The 22,303-nt window shown below is 41.9% G+C and overlaps 1 protein-coding gene across 1 annotated transcript in view; it reads right to left on the bottom strand.

The window, feature by feature from the left end:
- Positions 1 to 22,303, bottom strand: part of HLTF (helicase like transcription factor) — a 103,844-nt gene that overhangs the window by 70,834 nt on the left and 10,707 nt on the right. Inside the window, exons 3-9 of the mRNA XM_073674646.1 lie at positions 17,167 to 17,333; positions 14,466 to 14,599; positions 11,648 to 11,709; positions 8,143 to 8,217; positions 2,701 to 2,892; positions 1,516 to 1,605; positions 1,371 to 1,425 (exon numbers count right to left, since the gene is read on the bottom strand). Of these exons, the coding sequence (XP_073530747.1) occupies positions 1,371 to 1,425; positions 1,516 to 1,605; positions 2,701 to 2,892; positions 8,143 to 8,217; positions 11,648 to 11,709; positions 14,466 to 14,599; positions 17,167 to 17,333 (775 nt within the window). The remainder of the gene's footprint in view (positions 1 to 1,370; positions 1,426 to 1,515; positions 1,606 to 2,700; positions 2,893 to 8,142; positions 8,218 to 11,647; positions 11,710 to 14,465; positions 14,600 to 17,166; positions 17,334 to 22,303) is intronic.

The raw sequence follows: 22,303 nt of genomic DNA, 5'->3' as shown, positions 1-22,303 counted from the left end.
ATGTGCCTATCCTGGTCCCCATCTTGTAGTAATGTGCCTATCCTGGTCCCCATCTTGTAGTAATATGCCCATCCTGGTTCCCATCTTGAAGTAATGTGCCCATCCTTGTCTCCATCTTGTAGTAATGTGCCCATCCTGATCCCCATCTTGTAGTAATGTGCCAATCCTGGTCCCCATCTTGTAGTAATGTGCCCATCCTGGTCCCCATCTTGTAGTAATGTGCCCATCCTGGTCCCCATCTTGTAGTAATGTGCCCATCCTGGTCCCCATCTTGTAGTAATGTGCCAATCCTGGTCCCCATCTTGTAGTAATGTGCCTATCCTGGTCCCCATCTTGTAGTAATGTGCCTATCCTGGTCCCCATCTTGTAGTAATGTGCCTATCCTGGTCCCCATCTTGTAGTAATATGCCCATCCTGGTCCCCATCTTGTAGTAATGTGCCCATCCTGGTCCCCATCTTGTAGTAATGTGCCCATCCTGGTCCCCATCTTGTAGTAATGTGCCTATCCTGGTCCCCATCTTGTAGTAATGTGCCTATCCTGGTCCCCATCTTGTAGTAATGTGCCAATCCTGATCCCCATCTTGTAGTAATGTGCCCATCCTGGTCCCCATCTTGTAGTAATGTGCCTATCCTGGTCCCCATCTTGTAGTAATGTGCCCATCCTGGTCCCCATCTTGTAGTAATGTGCCTATCCTGATCCCCATCTTGTAGTAATGTGCCCATCCTGGTCCCCATCTTGTAGTAATGTGCCCATCCTGGTCCTCATCTTGTAGTAATGTGCCAATCCTGGTCCCCATCTTGTAGTAATGTGCCTATCCTGGTCCCCATCTTGTAGTAATGTGCCAATCCTGGTCCCCATCTTGTAGTAATGTGCCTATACTGGTCCCCATCTTGTAGTAATGTGCCTATCCTGGTCCCCATCTTGTAGTAATATGCCCATCCTGGTTCCCATCTTGAAGTAATGTGCCCATCCTTGTCTCCATCTTGTAGTAATGTGCCCATCCAGGTTCTCATCTTGTAGTAATGTGCCCATCCTGATCCTCATCTTGTAGTAATATGCCCATCCAGGTTCTCATCTTGTAGTAATGGCCCATGCTGGTCCCTAACTTGTAGAACATTCAACTTAAAAGAATTACGGACATCGGCGGCCCCCAGGACCAGGCCGCAATCATTATGGGGCCTCCGGTGCCTGCGGGCTGCATTAAGCAGCCTCAGGGGCCGCATGCGGCCCTAGGGCCGCGTGTTTGAAACCCCTGATTTAGAATGTCTTCTACTAAAATAAGGACACAACCTAGGATTTGTAATACAGTGATAAATCCTCAGTTTTATCTATTATATAGACAAAAATAATGGTATCTTAATAAACTTACCCCCATACAGTTCCTGTGACTCACTATTTCTTGATTGGGCAGCCGAACTAGTATTCTGAATAAAAAGAGTGAAATCATGGCACATTCCACTATTAATAATCAAAAATAGCCATACTATTTGCATGATGATAAACACAAACTTTACCTGTTTTCCCAATTGGAGTTTCACAGTTGGCAATGGCTTTCCATCATGAAAGTTTGTGAGAATTAATGCAATAACTGACAGTGTTTTCCCCTATAGAAAACAAAGAATGAGCAAAGAAACTGTTAAAACAAGCATACGCATCGAAAAGTTTACCCACTAAATACTTTATAGTTACTAGTTAGGTTGTTACATTTTTTAGCCAACAAGGATGAATCACCAATTGTTACAATGGAAGCATTGCCATACTCTGGAGTGCTGAGCCACTTCTCCGCCCATGAGTTCAGGTAAAGGCAGAAAATAATTCTCTGTGTGCCTATGTTACCATGCATGGCTCTGCTCAGACAGAGCACGGGGGTAATAAAGATAGAAAACCTGGTCCTGTGATCACTGCAGCCTCTGCATGAAATCATTCAGTATGTAGGTGAGAGCTGACAAAGAAGAGTGGAAGAATGGCAAGGGATCAGGGTGCAGCTCAGAAGTGGTAAAGAAAGCGTTATTGGCACATCCATTGGTAATATTTATTTCCATATGGGATTACTTTTTTTAATGTGTCTACAATGAATATTGATTAATTATCTTACCATGTGCCGATAATCCCCTCTTTCTTACTACTGCTGTTTTTCAACAGTGGGATATGGCACCCATGGTTTTAAGGCTGATACAAAGCATCATCAAAACCAGGGCTGTGGAGTTGGTAAGCCAAACCTCCGACTCCGCAATTTCCACGACACCAACTCCAACTCCCTCATACATGGCTCATGTTTAAGTCATAAATTTACTGTAGCACAGATTCATCTCAGCTAAAAGTCTAGACCCTTAGATCAGGAATAGGACATTTCAAAACTTTACCAAATGCTTATGAAAAAAATATTCCCCACAAACTGCATTGAACTACTGTACCCAATTTATTATATATTTTAGGAGTTGGAGTCGGTTCATTTTATACCGACTCCAATTCCGACTCCACCAAAATGTACACTGACTCAGACTCCACGACTCCGACTCCACAGCCCTGATCAAAACCGGGTTAGTTTACCATTTTTTTTCTTTTGATGCAGCTCAGAGTTTGCATTCAAGACTCATTTAAATAGCAGTTTCAAAAGGTATAGTTTACATATTTATGTCAATCACCACTGATAAAATTATGCTTACTAGTCAAATTAATCAGAACTCAAAAATACATACCAGGCCCATGTCATCTGCCAAAATTCCTCCTCTTACACTTTCAGGTCTTTCTTTCTCAGCAAAGTTCGTAAGAGTGTTGTAGTATAGGTTGTTTCTCTGCTCCCAAAAGGGTGGCAGCTCCTTATTATTCTCTCGTGAAACCATCCATGCCAAAGCCTGCTTCTGATGTGGAAGCAACACCGTTTGTACGGCCTATACAGAAAAGAAACATCATTTTATTAGGATGCCCACAGTGGAATTTTGTCAACTTTCTTACATTCAGTTCTCTTATGCTTCAAAGAGAATATACTATATTCTATACAAAACAAGACACACTTTGGAAGAAATAAAAATGCCCACGCCTTATATTCCAAAGTCGGAGTGACCGACAGCACCAGACCCCCTGACTCTTAGGCTACGGCCTAAAATGCCAAAACCAGGAGTGGGTGATAAATGTAGAATTGGTGACTTGTTTCTATTATACCTTTTCTCTGATTGTTCCTCACCTGGTTTTGGCTCCCACTCCTGAGAAAAAATACTGACCGAATACGGATAGTGGGGCCGTGGCCTAACAGTGATCATAAAGTGATAAGCCTCAACATATCACTTTACCTAAACCGCTGCAGTAAAATTTAGATTGTGAATGCAGTTTCCCAATTATTTCCTCGATACATGAGACAACAGACGTTTATGAAAAATTAACTTTTAATGCCATCCTTGCCATATGAAAATGAACTAGAAAACCATTTCTTCAACAAGAGCACTCCGGTTTTACAGGCTGTAACCACGGTCCCTCAGGCATGATGGACATCCTCCTGACTCGTCGAGTCTTCTCTTCTGTGCCCAGGAACAATGTGCGTGCGCAAAGCTTCAAGCACAGAAGAGAAGACAGAGCAAGTCAAGAAAATGTCAGTCACGGCTGGGGGCTGATTACAGCATTTACACTGTGTGCAGAATTATTAGGCAAGTTGTATTTTAGAGGATTATTTTTATTATTGATCAACAACTATGTTCTCAATCAACCCAAAAGACTCATAAATATCCAAGCTTAATATTTTTGGAAGTTGGAGTGGGGTTTTTTTAGATTTGGCTATCTTAGGAGGATATCTGTTTGTGCAGGTAACTATTACTGTGCAGAATTATTAGGCAACTTAATAAAAACCAAATATAATCCCATCTTACTTGTTTATTTTCACCAGTTTAGAAATAAACATTTCTGACATGCAAATACAAAATCCAAAAACAATAGTGATCAATATAGCCACCTTTCTTTATGATGACACTCAACAGCCTTCCATCCATGGATTCTGTCAGTTGCTTGATCTGTTTTCGATCAACATTGCGTGCAGCAGCCACCACAGCCTCCCAGACACTGTTCCGAGAGGTGTACTGTTTTCCCTCCCTGTAGATCTCACATTTTATGATGGACCACAGGTTCTTTATGGGGTTCAGATCAGGTGAACAAGGGGGCCATGTCATTATTTTTTCTTCTTTTAGACCTTTACTGGCCAGCCACGCTGTGGAGTAGTTGGATGCATGTGATTGTCCTGCATGAAAATCATGTTTTTCTTGAATGATACCGACTTCTCCCTGTACCACTGCTTGAAGAAGTTGTCTTCCAGAAACTGGCAGTAGGTCTGGGAGTTGAGCTTCACTCCATCCTCAACCTGAAAAGGTCCCACAAGTTCATCTTTGAGGATACCAGCCCATACCAATAACCCACCTCCACCTTGCTGGCGTCTGAGTCGGAGTGGAGCTCTCTGCCCTTTACTGATCCAGCATCTGGCCCATCCTTCTGGGTCATCAAGAGTCACTCATTTCATCAGTCCATAAAACCTTTGAAAAATCAGTCTTAAGATATTTCTTGGCCCATTCTTGACGTTTTATCTTATGTTTCTTGTTCAAAGGTGGTCGTTTTTCAACCTTCCTTACCTTGGCCATGTCCCTGAGTATCGCACACATTGTGCTTTTTGATACTCCAGTAACGTTGCAGCTCTGAAATATGGCAAAACTGGTGGCGAATGGCATCTTGGCAGCTTCACGCTTGATTTTCATCAATTCATGGGCAGTTATTTTGCGCCTTTTTTGGCCAACACGCTTCTTGCGACCCTGTTGGCTATTTGCCATGAAACGCTTGATTGTTCGGTGATCACGCTTCAAAAGTTTGGAAATTTCAAGACTGCTGCATCCCTCTGCAAGACATCTCACAATTTTGGACTTTTCAGAGCCCGTCAAATCTCTCTTCTGACCCATTTTACCAAAGGAAAGGAAGTTGCCTAATAATTAAGCACACCTTATATAGGGTGTTGATGTCATTAGTCAACACCCCTCCTCATTACAGAGATGCACATCACCAGATTTACTTAATTGGTAGTTGGTTCTCAAGCCTATGCAGCTTGGAGTAGGACAACATGTATAAAAAGTATCATGTGATCAAAATACTCATGTGCCTAATAATTCTGCACATAGTGTAATGTCAGACTGCTCTCAGTGAAACCCCCAGACTTGTCGGTCCACTTAGATACGCTGAGGACAGCATTAACTGTTCATTTAAAAAAATCTATTGTCACAGGTACCAAAGACATTATTAGGAAGCTGTATTTGCAATCTAAATTGTAATTGTGTTGTTTCTGAGACTTCGAAGACCCGATATGGTTGCCTTTAATTAAACTGTGGCAGCACTTACTTGGGGCTCAGTGGCAACCTGCAAACAGCACGGACAACATCCACTGCCTTGCAAGAAGCTCTTAAACTACAGATTGCAGATATCGAGCAACATGAAAGCCAGAAATTAAGTACACAGGTGAAGCCGTTACCAGCTGGTGAACCCTTCCATTGTGACCCCTGCCGTAGAGGCCGGCAATAGGCATATGACCCTACCCTTAGCATGCTGCTCTTGGATTACAGATCAAGATCATGCGACAATTTCTGCAATCCAATTCATTCTATCACAAGCAAATTTAAGACGGGGAGGGCAAATGAAGTGCGACATCCATATAATTATTTCTTAGGCCTCATTCAAATGTCCGTGAGTCACCTATGTGTTCTGTGTTTTTCATGGATAAAACACGTATTCATTATATTCTATTGAGATGTTCACACGTCAGTGATCTTTTTGAATACCACTATAGTTGCAAAAATAAACAAGGAGACATGATCCGAGTCGTGGATTACAATTACCCATGCAGGTCCATCAAAAAAAAAAAAATCACGGACAGCACAGGGCTGGCATCCATGTTTTATATATTTATATATATATATATATATATATATATATATATATATATATATATATATATATATATATATATACATACATACACACACATATATATGTATATATATGAATTTTTATTACATTTTTCATGGATAATAACCGGACAGGAGACTGACACCAAAGGATGGATGGGAGGAGAAGTGTTGAAGAGCAATTCTAGTTCAACACCTACTACATAACCTACTTTTCGTAACTGTGTTCATTAACCCATTTACGACCTTGTCAGTAATAGTACGTAGCTGTGCCCTGGGATTTATGGACCAACTACGTACTATTACGCGCTCTGCGATCGAGCTTGCACACAAGCGTCGCGGGGCGATCGCCGCCGGGTCATCTGATTGTCACAGCTGACACCCGATGCTATGTGCCAGGAGTGGCACAGTAACCCCCGAAATGCTGCGATCGAAGTTGATCACAGCATTGCGGGGGCAAGGGGAGGTAATCGACCGATACTTACCTCCTCTGCCAGTGTCCCGAGCTGTCTGCAGCGGCTCCCGGGTCACCAGACAGCAGGAAGTTACTTTGGTCATGCGCAGCGCACGATCAAAGTAACTTCTCCCTGTGCAGCCCTGACAGGCTGCATAGCATTCTTTTTTCTATAAAATAGTTTTTATCGTGTAAAAGTGGCAAAACATAAAAAAACAATATAAATGTGTTACCGCTGTAAAAGTACTGACCTGAAAAATAAAGCTACCTTATCAATTTTACCACACGCAGAACGGCATAAAAAAACAAACAAAAAACAATTCCGGAATTGTTGGTTTTTGTTTATTCTGCCTCCCAAAAATCGGAATAGAAAGCTATCAGAAAATGTCACGTGCCCAAAAATGGTACCAATAAAAATGTCAACTTGTCCCGCAAAAAACAAGCCATCACATGACTCTGTCGGCCGAAATATGGAAAAATTATAGCTGTCAAAATATGGTGATGCAAAAACTAGTCTTTGCAACAAAAAAAAAAGCGTCTTTTAGTGTGACAGCTGTCAATCATAAAAACCCGACATGAATCAAGTATCTCTGTAGCCGCACCGACCCGAAGAATAATGTCGTCTAATCACTTATACCACATGAGAAAAGGCGTAAAAAATAAACTCTAGGGTTGGGGTTGTGCTAGGGTTTTGGTTAGGATTTTTTCAAAAGTAAAGAGAAAAAAAAAATGATGACGATATGGCGACCAGTGTTGAGCGCAAGTGCTCGCTACTTGAGTTTGCATCGGGTGCTCGGGTATGCATTGAGTATCGCGGGTGCTCAAGTGACATGCTCGAGTCTCCGCCCCATATGCTTCGTGGCCAAAAAAAGTTGCACGGATTGCCTGCCATGCACGAGCGATTCCCGTATGTTTTTTTCTTTTGGGTGTCTAATAACCGTGAAACATGTGGGCGGGGACTTGAGCATGTCACTCGAGCATCCATGATACTTTGAGCATACCCAAGTAGCGAACACTTGCGCTCAAGACTAATGACAACTTATTCAATATGATGACCTAATGTCACTTCAAATGTGATGTGGTCCCTAAAAGAAATGGTTTTGTAAATTTTGTTGGAAAAATGAGAAATTGATGGTCAACATTTAACCCTTATAACTTCCTAACAAAAAAAAATTTGGGTTCCAAAATTGTGCTTTTGTAAAGTAGACATGTGGGAAATGTTATTTATTAACTCTTTTGTGTGACATATCTCTCTGATTTAAGGGCATAAAAATTCAAAGTTTGAAAATTGCGAAATTTTTGCCAAATTTCCGTTTTTTTTCATAAACAAACGCAAGTGATATCGAAGAAATTTTACCACTATCATGAAGTACAATATGCCACGAAAAAAACAATCTCAGAATCAGGGGGATCCGTTGAAGCGTTCCAGAGTAATTACCTCATAAAATGACAGTGGTCAGAATTGTAAAAATTGGCCTGGTCATTAACGTGCCAACCACCTTGGGAGGTAACGGGGTTAATAGTCTCTTTGAGGCGATCTGGGCCCCCTGACCACATATTGGGTGCATTGTGCTCGGTTGTGTTATTTAGTAGGGCAGTGAGATATCCCATGCTTTGCACATCCTGTATACGCATGTGTAAGTCAATGCAGTCCATGATTGACATTGTAATGGATAGGAGAAGCTGTGCAATTTGTTTTTTCATATGAGAAACAACAAAAGGGTATTTAATGAATAATTCACACAATAACAGAAATTCACCTTTGCCGGCTCCAATTCTTGTGTTTTGTCATCTTCTTTCAAATCTTCAAATAATTTATCAAATTCAGATTTCAACTAAAATGGAAACAAGTAAAACATAGGTTAGAGCACAAGAGAACAACCGCTTTAATTATCCAGTTTCCACAAAACAAAAATCTGATTTCATGAGCCATAATGCAATTTCTTTTTAATTAAGGACAAAATATCCATGATAATTAAAACGCTAATATGGCAGTATATTTAGAAACAAATAGCAAATCAGTTTCTGCCAGAAAAATAAGTTCTTTGCTTATTTTTACTAACTACTGTGTTTTTCTGACTAGTGCACTTAGCAAAGTAACATCTTGCTACAAAATTGTGTGCATTTTAGTCAGCAGGGCCAGACCTCCCCGACTGCTTCCTTAACCAGTTCATGACTGGTCCATCATCCTCCCCTTTCTGTCCAGGCACATTTTTTAACTTAAAGAGTTATTCCCATCTCCAAGATCCTATCCCAATATGTAGTAGGTGTAATAATAAAAATAATAATAATATTAGCAAATACCTCCAATTAGAAATGTAGTATAGTTTTTCTGATTTGCTATGTCTCTTTCCTCATGTGCAGGACCTTAGGTATTCATGGTTACAACCACTAATATAGTGACAGCTAGCTGCTAGTGGTCGTAACCATGGATACCTAAGATCCTGCAATGCCTGCACATGAGGAAAGAGACATAACGAATCAGAAGAACTATACTACATTTCTAATTGGAGGTATTTGCTAATAATAATAACAAATAATAAAAATATTATTATTATACCCACTACATATTGGGGTAGGATCTTACAGATGGGAATACCCCTTTACTTATACATGCGCTTTTAACAACTTTAAAAAAAAATTATTGTTCGGATATTAAAGTTAATTTTTGCACTTTTCTTTTTGACATACATGCGGTTTAATGATTACATTTTCCACTCAATATTGGCAAAAAATGACAAGAAAAATAGGAAACACGGGTCCATTTTTCACTTTTTATTACGACCACAAAGGACCGCTGAAAACATTTTAAGCATAAATTCAAAGAACATCCAATGATGAAGGATAAATAGGTATACAGCATAGGTAGATTAATAAAACATAACTTTTATTTAAAGTAATATCTAAAGAGCCTCCTGGCTAGAACAGTATAAGCACACATACATATAAAAAATCCCTAATGTTGACACAAATTGATAAATAGAACCACCTGGAACTTACTATTACACCGGTCCATGCAAATGCCAAAATAATGCATTAATGCAATGAGTTGATAAAGCACAAATTGTCCCATTTTCTATTTGTCTTTATCAATTCGTTAATGCATTATTTTGGCGTTTGCATGGACCGGTGTAATAGGACGTTCCAGGTCATATCTAGTAATTTGTGCCAAAATTAGAGATTTTTTTATATGTATGTGTGTTTGTTCTGTTATAGCCAGGAGACTTTTTAGATATTACTTTGATTAAAAAGTTATGTTTTATTCATCTACCTATGCTGTAGCGTCTAAAAACAATTTTAAAATTGCATTCCCCTTTTTGTAGAATTTTTAAATGTTGGACATATTTTTTTTCAATGTGGGCGGGGTAGGAAACAGTGACACTGGCAGGGTCTTTTTTATTTTTTAAGTTTTGTTGCTTTTCTTTCTATTTTATTATTGCATTTATTTTATACATTGTGCCCCCCCCCCCCCCCAATAAGATCTTAAAAGACCTTTAGGGGACATTTTAACATATTAATACATTTTTTATTGGCGATTTTCCCTACAACTGGGTCACCTAAATTAGTCCCGGTTACAGAGGATTTTCAGCCTACTGCCTGCACAGCAGAGGGTATCCTAGGGTCTTCTTCCCTAGCGCAGGAAGAAATGAGGCACAGGCCTGGATAACCAATGTTAGTGACATTAACGCCTCCACATTTTTCTATTACCATGGTAGTTTTAATCCGTGTGAAGTGCACCAGATTTTTTTCCGGGGCCCGTCTGCATCCAGCCTTCCACATCCCGCCCCATACACCACCAGGGCCCGTCTGCATCCAGCCTTCCACATCCTGCCCCATACACCACCGGGGCCCGTCTGCATCCTGCCTTCCACATCCCGTCCCATACACCAGCTTGGCCCGTCTGCATCCAGCCTTCCACATCCCGCCCCATACACCACCAGGGCCCGTCTGCATCCAGCCTACCACATCCCGTCCCATACACCACCGGGGCCCGTCTGCATCCAGCTTTCCATATCCCGCCCCATAGACCACCAGGGCCCGTCTGCATCCAGCCTTCCACATCCTGCCCCATACACCACCGGGGCCCATCTGCATCCAGCTTTCCACATCCCGCCCCATACACCAGCTTGGCCCGTCTGCATCCAGCTTTCCACATCCCGCCCCATACACCACCGGGGCCCGTCTGTATCCAGCCTTCCACATCCCGCCTCATAGACCACCAGGGCCCGTCTGCATCCAGCCTTCCACATCCTGCCCCATACACCACCGGGGCCCATCAGCATCCAGCTTTCCACATCCCGCCCCATACACCAGCTTGGCCCGTCTGCATCCAGCTTTCCACATCCCGCCCCATACACCACCGGGGCCCGTCTGTATCCAGCCTTCCACATCCCGCCCCATACACCACCAGGGCCCGTCTGCATCCAGTCTTCTGCATCCCGCCCCATACACCAACAGGGGCCCGTCTGCATCCAGCCTTCCGCCCCATACACCAACAGGGGCCCGTCTGCATCCAGGCTTCCGCATCCCACCCCATACACCAATAGGGGCCCGTCTGCATCCTGCCTTCCACATCCCACCCCATACACCACCGACGCCCATCTTCCACATTCCGCCCCATACATCACCAGGACCCGTCTGCATCCTGTCTTTCACATCCCGCCCCACACCACCAGGGCCCGCCCGTCTGCATACTGCCTTACGCATCCCGCCCCATACACCACCGACGCCTGTCTTCCACATCCTGCCCCATACACCACCAGGACCCGTCTGCATCCTGCCTTCCACATCCCACCCTATACACCACCGACGCCCATCTTCCACATCCCGCCCCATACATCACCAGGACCCGTCTGCATCCTGTCTTTCACATCCCGCCCCACACCACCAGGGCCCGCCCGTCTGCATACTGCCTTACGCATCCCGCCCCATACACCACCGATGCCTGTCTTCCACATCCTGCCCCATACACCACCAGGGCCTGCATCATGCAGTATATTTGTATTATGAACATGTATTGACTGAAAATTAATTCCATTCATCTGCATAAGGTTAAGTGATTGGCAGATGGATGTTACCTACCAGTTATTTATTTACCTGCCTCTGTGTGTGTGTGTGTATATATATATATATATATATATATATATATATATATATATATATATATATATATATATATATATATATATATATATATATATATGCAAAGGTGAAAAATTAGGATTTTGGGACAATCTCTCTGAATGAGAAGCATGCAATACAGACCTGCTCGACTGTCATCTGTACAGCTGGAAGAGAAGCACTGATACTGGACCCAGCAGCTTTACCTAGTGAAAAAATATATATATGAAGCCATGTGAGAAACATTACGATGTGTGGATTCAGACAGATCACCATAGATGTTATGGACTGCGGTGCTGGTCACACATCCCTCTGCTGGGGTGTCATTGCTGCAGCATGAGGGAAAGACTGCTGGGGGGGAGGTATTACTTCAATTGTTATTTTTCAACATATTCTGAGTCCTTTGTTAATGCAAATCTTACACGCCAAACAACTGAAAGAACAAAACTATTTCTATTACGCTATGATTTGGTCATTAGGATATTAACCCCTTAGTGACAAATAGACGTCTTTTTACTGACCTGCGATATAAGAGACTAGCGTTCCCCGACAGGTGACAATACTGTAGCTGTCACCTGTACACTACAGCTGACAACTTGCTGCATCAGCCATGATCAGTGTTGGCACCAACCATGGACATTTAACCCCTTAGATTCTGCTGTCAATAGTGACTACAGAATCTAAATAGTTAACAGAGTGTGGGGGCTCCCTCTTTAATCTCATCGGCACCCTGAGATCTTGATCGTGTGGTCCTGATGTTTGCGTTGGCAGTTCATGGCCAAATAATGGCCTTAGGCTATGTGCCCACGATGCAGAAATGCTGCATATATTTTACGCTTCTCCCTGGCAGGAAAAACGCATGCGGTTTTTACATGCGTTTTCCCGCCAAGTAGAAGCTTTTGTGAAGCGTTCTTCACATGCATTTCTGCATGCGGGTTATCAAGCACTTTTCCAAGCGATTTTAGCATCACTTGGAAAGTGCTTGACAACTTGTTCACACTATATAAATCCATGCAACCGGCATCGGCATGGATTTATAGTAGTGTGACCAAGTTAGTTAAAAAAAAGAATAAGAATGGTGAAAAATAAAAAAAATAAAGTTTATACTCCCCTACCGATGTCCTCCTGGTGTTTTGTCTGCTCCGTCCGGTCTCTTGCACTGCTTGCGGTGGTGTGAAGGACCTGCGGTGACGTCATTGAGCCATGTGATGGGTCACATGACTCAGTGACGTCATGGCAGGTCCTTCACATCAACGCGAACATTGCAAGACACCGGACGGAGCAGACAAAACACCGGGAGGACATCGGAAGGTGAGTATAAACTTTATTTTTTATTTTAAATTCTGTTTTTTACAGTTTCTATGGTACCCAGGTCTGGATGAGAGTCTCCTCTCCTCCAGACTTGGGTACCATCCGCACATTGAACCGTGTGATATCCGCATGTGCAAATGCAGTGATGTGGATGTCACGTGGTCCAATGCAAGTCAATGGCGGCGATTACGCTGCGTGTCCGCAAAATTAATGGACATGCTGCGGATTTTTGAGCGCAGCATAAACGCTGCGGAAAAATCCGCAACATGGGCATTGAAAGTGCGGCTTGTCATTGGGGACCATGGGGGGCGGATTACCAAGCGTTTCCCAAGCGTTTATGCTGCGGAAATTCCGCAGCATAAACGCTTGTAAAACGCTACGTGGGCACACAGCCTTAGAGTCTGCCGGTTATAACGGCCTGTACAGAAGTTAGCAAAATTTAGGTGGTAGAAATAAACTATTTCATTCCTGTCATGCCATTTTCCATTACTTCCTGAAAAGAACCAGAAGGGTTAATGAACTACCTGAAAGCAGTTTTGAATACGCTGAGGGGTGCAGTTTTTAAAATGGTATGACTTTTGGGTGGTTTCCAACATATAGGACCCCCAAAGTCACTTAAAAAATGAACAGGTCCCTATAAAAATAAGTTTTGTAAAGTTCCATGAAAAAATGAAAAATTACTGCTACATTTTTAAACCTTCTAAAATACTAACAAAATAAAACAACACTTTACAAATGGTGCTGATGTAAAGCAGACATGAGGGAAATGTTATTTATAATAATTAATTTACCATTATTATAAAAGTTTCATGTGTCACAAAAAAACAAACAAATAGTCTTAAAAGCAATGGGATATGTTGAAGCGTTCCAGAGTTCTTACTACATAAAGTGACACTGGTCAGATTTCAAAAAACATTGGTCTGGTCACTAAGGAGTTGAAGTGCAACACTTTACGCACAATCTGACCAGAAAAGATGATTTAGGATTTGTTCACAAGTTGCTTATTTGCTGCTCATTTTGTCACTAAAAGTTCTGAAATTGTCCTATTTATCTGAAACAGCCCGCTTCAGGCAAATTAACTAGTTTATCTGATAGAAAATCTTTTCAAACAAAATGCATAACATGGGAATCCACACTAAGAACTAGATCTTTAAAAGGATATTCTCGTGATGGAAAATACTAAAGATTGCATAGGTCGTGTAAAAGAAAGCAACTTTGAAATGTTAATTATTATTAGAAATCTTTTCCATTCTCAAGAAAATAAGGATATTTCATTTGATCAGCCACCTAAACAGTAAATTAGAGGTTAAGTCTCCTAGAGAAGGAGCGCAAGGCTGACAGGTTGGTTACCTTACTGCGAATCTGGCTGGATCTGGACGGCTTCAGCATCTCTGCACTTCTTCAATGCTGCAGAGGGAACGCTTCCTCTGCCTGCAGGGTCAGAGTGCACAGGTCGGGTGTCAGTCAGGAGGGCAGAAGCTGTGTGCGCCTGCAGGACACCTCGGACTCCTGCTCTCCTCATATAGGGCAACTTACTCTTCGTGACCAATTCCTACTCATCTCCACACTTGTTCATCAATCAAGTCATATTTACATTACATTATTCTTTTTCGTTAATACAAAACACAATAACACCACTTCTACTACTCACTTTTGGAAACTGGTTCAAGCTTATAACCATGTTTCTTCATATGGTCTAAAACATGCTGCTTGTTTTCATCACTTCCCCAAAAACTCAGGTTGACCGGCATTGTGAATGCATTGTTTGCACCATATGGAACTACACTGTTTAGAGGGGAAAAGGTACGTTACTTCCAGAGAAATCTCTTAATATTAATAGAACATGTCTGCTTTATACACTGTGTAAGACTGATAACATAGAGGTAAAAAGTTCACTCTGCATCGTGTTGGTTTTAGGGCAATGTCACCCATATTGCGGCTCTGTAGTTGTAGGTCCTGCATTCACACTGGGATCATGATACATGTGCTAAAGCTGATTTACCGAGGCAAATAATTTGCCAGCAATGAGAGAAATTGATCATACAGCAAGTAGATGTGACATCCCCGGAAGAAGGCACAGGGCCGAAAAGCGCGTAGGGGAGGCGGCACCATAGACTGACCTACACATGTGAGTAGTTGGAGCATATCTTTTCTATGTACTTAGGTGTGGGATGCTTCCTTTATGAAATTCTATAATGCACTGTGCACTTTAACACCTATTTATGGTCCAGACATAGGAAGTATACACTAATTTATGAGTGGATATTCTATTATACCCCTCTCTATTGTCTGTACCTTTATTTGTATGCTCTCCCCTCATGTGGATGCCTATCTGTGGTGCCTTACTTGGCCCAACACTAATGTGTTTGTTGCCATTGGAATTTTGTATGTTTATTGTTTTTATTTACTTACATCAAGAAAATGTATTATATTTTTAGATATTGTTCGTAATACGTTCTTTTTTTTCTGATTTGCAGCAAGTAGATGTATTGGATTTTGTTTCCTTTTACAAGGAGCCATAGTCAGCAGAATGTGCAGATGAGGCCTCACTCGTAGGGATGAGTGGACCCGTGAAAGTTCAGGTTCTGGTATCCGACCTTTATTCCAAAGTTCACTTCGGGTACCAGAACTTGATCAAGAACCCCAATGAAAACAATGAGGACCCGAGTTTTGAGATCTCTATCGGCTTTTATCACCAGACACTAGCTGTTCAGGTTCGCTCATCTCTACTCAGTCGTACACCAGATCAACCTCCCACCCATATAATTTCATTACTATCGGCAGGGGAAGCGCTGCCAACAACATATATGATTTCTATATCACCATAATGCTATACATTATTCAAACTTCACCCTCCAATGGTAGAAGGTAGTCCCAAAGGTAAGGGGAAAGTTGTTTTGTTTTTTTCATGCCTCCTTTCCATAGATCAGACAGTGACCAGCAGTAAGAACAATGGGGAAAGTGATGTAAAAGTAATCGATCAGGAAGATTGGGATGAAATTCTGTGTGTTCCTAATAAAAATCACGACCAATTTACACAATCCATAGTGCCTATGTCGCCACACTACACCTGGATCATCCCAAAATATAAAGACAGTTGCCTAAATTTTGACCAAACCACCTACTCTGGGGCTGCAGCCAATATTCAGGGCTGACAACACACTAAAGAAATCTCTAAGCCACAAAACCCCCTACCCTGTAACTGATTATCTGCACAGAGGAACTCCTGAAAACGAGCATCAAGCATGATGACCCCACTGAACTTTCCCAGGACTGCATATAATGATTAGGTTTTCACTGTCGTTGCACACTCCTTGGCTACAGCTTTATAGTGATGCACACATCTTATTACATGGTCACCGCCACGTTATACTCTATATACACACTGGGTTGTAGGGTTCCCCTGGATTCACACTGCCCAAACATACTTTATGCACTATATTCTCAACTTGCACATATTTGATAATATAAGCTCACTTTTAAAGTCTCCATCTCCAGTGTTTTATAACATGTAGCAATAAAATTATAAAACTTCTTCTCCATCTCCCAGGAGCTCAGCTATTTGCCTTCCTTTTCTGTATCATACCTGAGTGCAGAAGGAGCCTCCCCGCTTTATCTTGTTTACAATAAGCACACCCCACCAGTGTTACTAACAAACCCTGCAGACTGATACCATAGGCACATTCATCACTTAAATCTAGAATTTTTAAACTGTGAAAAGGACCTGCGGTGACGTCATTTAGTCACGTGACAGGTCACGCGAGCGCAGACGTCAGCGGTCGCGTGACCTGTCACATGACTAAATGACGCTATGGAAGGTCCTTTTAGACCATCGCGAGCCATACAACAGACTGGACACAGCAGAGAAAACACTGGGGGCCATCGGAAGGTAAGTATCATTTTTATTTTAAATTCTCTTTTTAAACAGGTTCTATGGTACCGGGGTCTTGGCCTATTTCATGAGTTTAATTTTTTTTTAAATTCTGTGGAAGCAGGGTTGAAAAGCAATGTCTGACTTTCATTTGTTCATTTTCATAGATTTTTCATTTATTATTACTTTTGTCAGGTTGAAGTTATTTCTGTGACCATTGTGGGTTTTTATTTTATTAAACGAGGGGTACTAACAATTTTGACCACGTGTGTATATCACACACACACACACACACACACACACACACACACACACTACTTCATCTATGATCTATGCATTTGAACCAATTTGTCCAGCATTAAATTTAATAATGCTTTTAATTTGACAATTACCGTAAGTTAACAGCTAAATGAACAGATTAGGACAATAAAACCATGATTCTAGAAACACAAGACTTGCATTCTGTGAAGCTGTAACTTACCCTTCAATTCTCACCATCTTCCGGTCCATAATTTGTGCCAAAGCTGCAGCAAGTTCTTTCCTGATGTGACCAACTTGTTCCCCATTAATGTTATTCACTTTGACGGCGTTCCTATCATATGGATTGCTTGGCTCTCGCTGGAGGGCTACCATTTCATTATTGTTTACCTGCAAACATTGACATAATGTGTTCTTTAGAAAATATGGCTGTCCAGCTAGAAAATGTTCTTAAAAGGAGCTTTCCGGTTTCTGAAAATCTCTTCTGCTTTTGTAATTTGTTTAAAAGAAAAACCCGCACTGCCTTACTTGTCCTCCCTGGGTCCGGCACTGAGGCAGTGTCGTTTTCGCTTGCAGCGCAGACAGTGCCGGAGCCAGTGGCTCCATGAGGCTTATGCAGTGTACTAGGGCACAGCCAATGAGATCACTTATTGGCTGTACAAAATAAAGGCTGGTTCACAAGACTGTATATATGGTCCGAGTGCTACTATCTGTCAAAAAAAACGGACCGCATTCAGACTAATGTTATTCAATGGGGCAGTGCAGATGAGTGATATTTTTCACAGAACGAATCGGCATTTGAAGAAAAAAAAAAAAACACAGCATTTACTAGTTTTTTCTGTACATCAGATGAGACTCATCCATTCAAGTCTACGGGTGCATTAAAAAAATAAATAAATCAAAAATAAATAAAGACGCCACATTATAGCATCCGATTTTTAAGGATACATTGCAATTCTGTAACATAAGGAAACTGTGAATGGTTTTGTAAATGATTAATAGCCACTGCTGTAAATAAAAAAAAAAAGAATGGTACAGATGACAAGTGAGGGGAAAAAAAATCTTCAGGCTTTTCTGGATGAAACTCTAAACAATTTTTTATACGCTCGTGTGAACCTACCCTAACACACCCTGGACCCATGGAAAGCGAGTAAAACAGTGTTTTTGTTTAAAAAAAAACAAGAATCATCAGAGGGACAGAAGTGTTCTCCTTTCAGTGTATGTGCACATCACGTCTTTTTCTGGAGGATTCTGCCAAGGAACGGCCTGAAAAGTCGATCAGAAAACGCTCCAAAAGGATGAAAATCTACATTTCAATGGAAAAGCGACTTGCTGTGCATATTATGATCAGGCATTGGAATGTGTTAACATCCCGAGGAACTGAACGCCACCAGGTGGTTAAAAGAAGTGACATTTCCATTCTTCTGCTGTTTTCCGCATGGAAGATGCTCTGTACTTCACAATACATGTCAATTGGAAAGCTCAAAATATGTCCTGACGTCTATAGCAGCGTTTTTCTATCATTTTTGCTTTAAAATTCACTACTGGTGTCTTCATTATTCAAATGCCGCATAAAAATTAAAAAGACAGTATAGATGTCACAAAAACCATGGGTAAGTGAACCCTCTAAAAAAACACTGGTGGTCAAAACCGTAAACAAGTGCTGAGGAATGACCAAAAAAACAACATAAAAGACACTTTAGGAACAAAACTCCAGTTTCCTGAAGCGTCCTGTGCTTGGAAAACTCATCGGGTTCACCAGTGTGCACATACCCTGACAGTGCTGACATTCTGTATGAGAGAAGATCAATAAATGTACGGTAAAGTTGCAAAAAATGTAATATTATTTGAAATATAAATATGTTAGATCCTCTTTAAAGGGAACCTGTCACCAGGTATTCCCCATATAAGGTACAGCCAGCACCTGTAAGCCCTATGTTACAGCATTGTAAAATACTGTATAGATGGCCCCAATCTGCTCTGCAAAGCACAAAAAATAGCTTTTATTATACTTACAGATGGGGAGGTCCGGTCTGATGGGCGTCTCTGGTCTTGATTCAGTGCCTCCTTCCCAGCTTCGTATGCATGATGTGTCCTACGTCATCCAGTGTCCTCCATCGTGTTCCAGCGCAGGCGCACTCCTCTCTGCTCTGCCGAGAGCTGAGAAAGGTACTGCAAGGCGCATGGAAAGGTCAGCGAGCGCTGATGACACCTGGGTAGAGCCAGCACATGCACACTACAATACTTTGGTCTGCCCTCGGCAGGGCAGAGAGATATACGCCTGCGCAGGAGTGCGATGGAGGACACTGTGCAGATGATGCAAGACGGGTTATCAACACGAAGTAGGGAAGGAAGACGATGATCGCAAGAACAGAGGATGCGCTGGATCAAGACCAAAGACGCCCATCAGACCGGACCGTCTAAGTATAATAAAAGTTATATTTAGTGCCTTGCAGAGCAGATTGAGGACATATAACAGCATTCTGGTATGCTATAACACAGGGCTTACAAGTGCTGACCGTACTTTACACTGTGTGCAGAATTGTTAGGCAAGTTGTATTTTAGAGGATTATTTTTATTATCGATCAACAACTATGTTCTCAATCAACCCAAAAGACTCATAAATATCCAAGCTTAATATTTTTGGAAGTTGGAGTGTTTTTTTTTTTAGATTTGGCTATCTTAGGAGGATATCTGTTTGTGCAGGTAAATATTATTGTGCAGAATTATTAGGCAATTTAAGAAAAACCAAATATAATCCCATCTCACTTGTTTATTTTCACCAGGTAAACCAATATCGGTGCACAAAATTTAGAAATAAACATTTCTGACATGCAAAACCAAAAAAATTTAGTGATCAATATAGCCACCTTTCTTTATGATGACACTCAACAGCCTTCCATCCATGGATTCTGTCAGTTGCTTGATCTGTTTTCGATCAAGATTGCGTGCAGCAGCCACCACAGCCTCCCAGACGCTGTTCCGAGAGGTGTACCGTTTTCGCTCCCTGTAGATCTCACAATTTATGATGGACCACAGGTTCTCTATGGGGTTCAGATCAGGTGAACAAGGGGGCCATGTCATTATTTTTTCTTCTTTTAGATCTTTACTGGCCAGCCACGCTGTGGAGTAGTTGGATGCATGTGATGGAGCATTGTCCTGCATGAAAATCATGTTTTTCTTGAACGATACCGACTTCTTCCTGCACCACTGCTTGAAGAAGCTGTCTTCCAGAAACTGGCAGTAGGTCTGGGAGTTGAGCTTCACTCCATCCTCAACCCGAAAAGGTCCCACAAGTTCATCTTTGATGATACCAGCCCATACCAGTACCCCACCTCCACCTTGCTGGCGTCTGAGTTGGAGTGGAGCTCTCTGCCCTTTACAGATCCAGCCTCTGGCCCATCCATCTGGCCCATAAAGAGTCACTCTCATTTCATCAGTCCATAAAACCTTTGAAAAATCAGTCTTAAGATATTTCTTGACGTTTTATCTTATGTTTCTTGTTCAAAGGTGGTCGTTTTTCAGCCTTCCTTACCTTGGCCATGTCCCTGAGTATCGCACACATTGTGCTTTTTGATACTCCAGTAACGTTGCAGATCTGAAATATGGCAAAACTGGTGGCGAATGGCATCTTGGCAGCTTCACGCTTGATTTTCATCAATTCATGGGCAGTTATTTTGCGCCTATTTTGGCCAACACGCTTCTTGCGACCCTGTTGGCTATTTGCCATGAAACGCTTGATTGTTCGGTGATCACGCTTCAAAAGTTTGGAAATTTCAAGACTGCTGCATCCCTCTGCAAGACATCTCACAATTTCGGACTTTTCAGAGCCCGTCGAATCTCTCTTCGGACCCATTTTGCCAAAGGAAAGGAAGTTGCCTAATAATTAAGCACACCTTATATAGGGTGTTGATGTCATTAGTCAACACCCCTCCTCATTACAGAGATGCACATCACCAGATCTACTTAATTGGTAGTTGGCTCTCAAGCTTATGCAGCTTGGAGTAGGACAACATGTATAAAAAGTATCATGTGATCAAAATACTCATGTGCCTAATAATTCTGCACACAGTGTATATGGGGAAATCCTGGGGACAGGTTCTCTTTAAGCTGCAGGAGCAGTCACCAGCAGGGCTGTGGAGTCGGTAAGCCAAATCTTTGACTCAGACTCCTCAATTTCCATGACACCGACTCCACGACTCCGACTCCCTTATACATGGCTCATGTTTAAATGATAAATTTACAGTAGGACACATTTTTCTCAGCTAAAAGTCTAGACCCTTAGATCAGGAATAGAACAATTCATTACTTTCCCAAATTCTTATGAAAAAATATTCCTCACAAACTGCATTGAACTATTGTACCAAATTTATTATATATTTTAGGAGTCGGAATCGGTTCATTTTATACCGACTCCAACTCCGACTCCATCAAAATGGGCACCGACTCCACAACTCCGACTCCACAGCCCAGGTCACCAGATTATACAATACAAACTGAATACATTATTAGATAGATCTTAGACCTGATGAGGCTGGTTGAGTTACTTCCATGTCATAATGAAGTGGCCACCTTGTCTGATTGACAGCTCCTCAGTGTCCCTCCTGCTGCTGAGTTCTCACACTGCTCAGTACAAGCATCTGCTGTCAGTCAGGATGGGTGGGCGCAGACTGAATACACTTGGACTAATGAGCTATTTCAATCTATAGCTGGACCCCATAAATGCTCATTTTAACATGAGCGTTATATGACGATTTTGACATGGTTTTTCAAAATAAATCAGTCTCATCAAGTCTAAGAGATCTATTCAAAGATGCATACAGTGTGTATAGTAAAATCTGGAGACAGATCCGCAACCCTCCAATGCCCTCAGATAAACCAGCCGGCCGCGACCAATCAGCGATATTGGCGCCAAATTTAAACACTGCTTTGATGATTGGTCGTGGTCGCCGGCCGCGACCAATCAGCAATTTTGGCGCCAAATTTAAACACGCTCTCCGATCTTCACTAACACAGTTCGCTGATTGGTTGCGGTCGGCGGTCGCGACCAATCAGCAATATTGGCGCCAAATTTAAACACCGCTTTGCTAATTGGTCGCGGTCGCAACCAATCAGCGAATTTGGCGCCAAATTTAAACACCGCTTTGCTGATTGCGCCTGGTCGGCCGCATACATATTCTTGAATACCTGATACGTTAGAATCGGGCCATCATCTAGTGTTTAATAATGACCTGGCTGTGTCTATTTCATTTATGATACACAGGTGTGCTATTATGATTTACCACCCATTGTGGTGCTAATTTGTTAGTCATAGCCTGTCTTTGCCATATATGCACCTATGTATTTCAAAAAAATCTTTC

The sequence above is a fragment of the Phyllobates terribilis genome, unplaced genomic scaffold (genome assembly GCF_046119375.1).
Source record: "Phyllobates terribilis strain yellow unplaced genomic scaffold, ASM4611937v1 Scaffold_3__8_contigs__length_932513732, whole genome shotgun sequence".
Lineage (NCBI taxonomy): Eukaryota > Metazoa > Chordata > Amphibia > Anura > Dendrobatidae > Phyllobates > Phyllobates terribilis.
The sequence above is the reverse complement of the archived record's forward strand: the minus strand, read 5'-3'. Positions and strand labels throughout refer to the sequence as shown.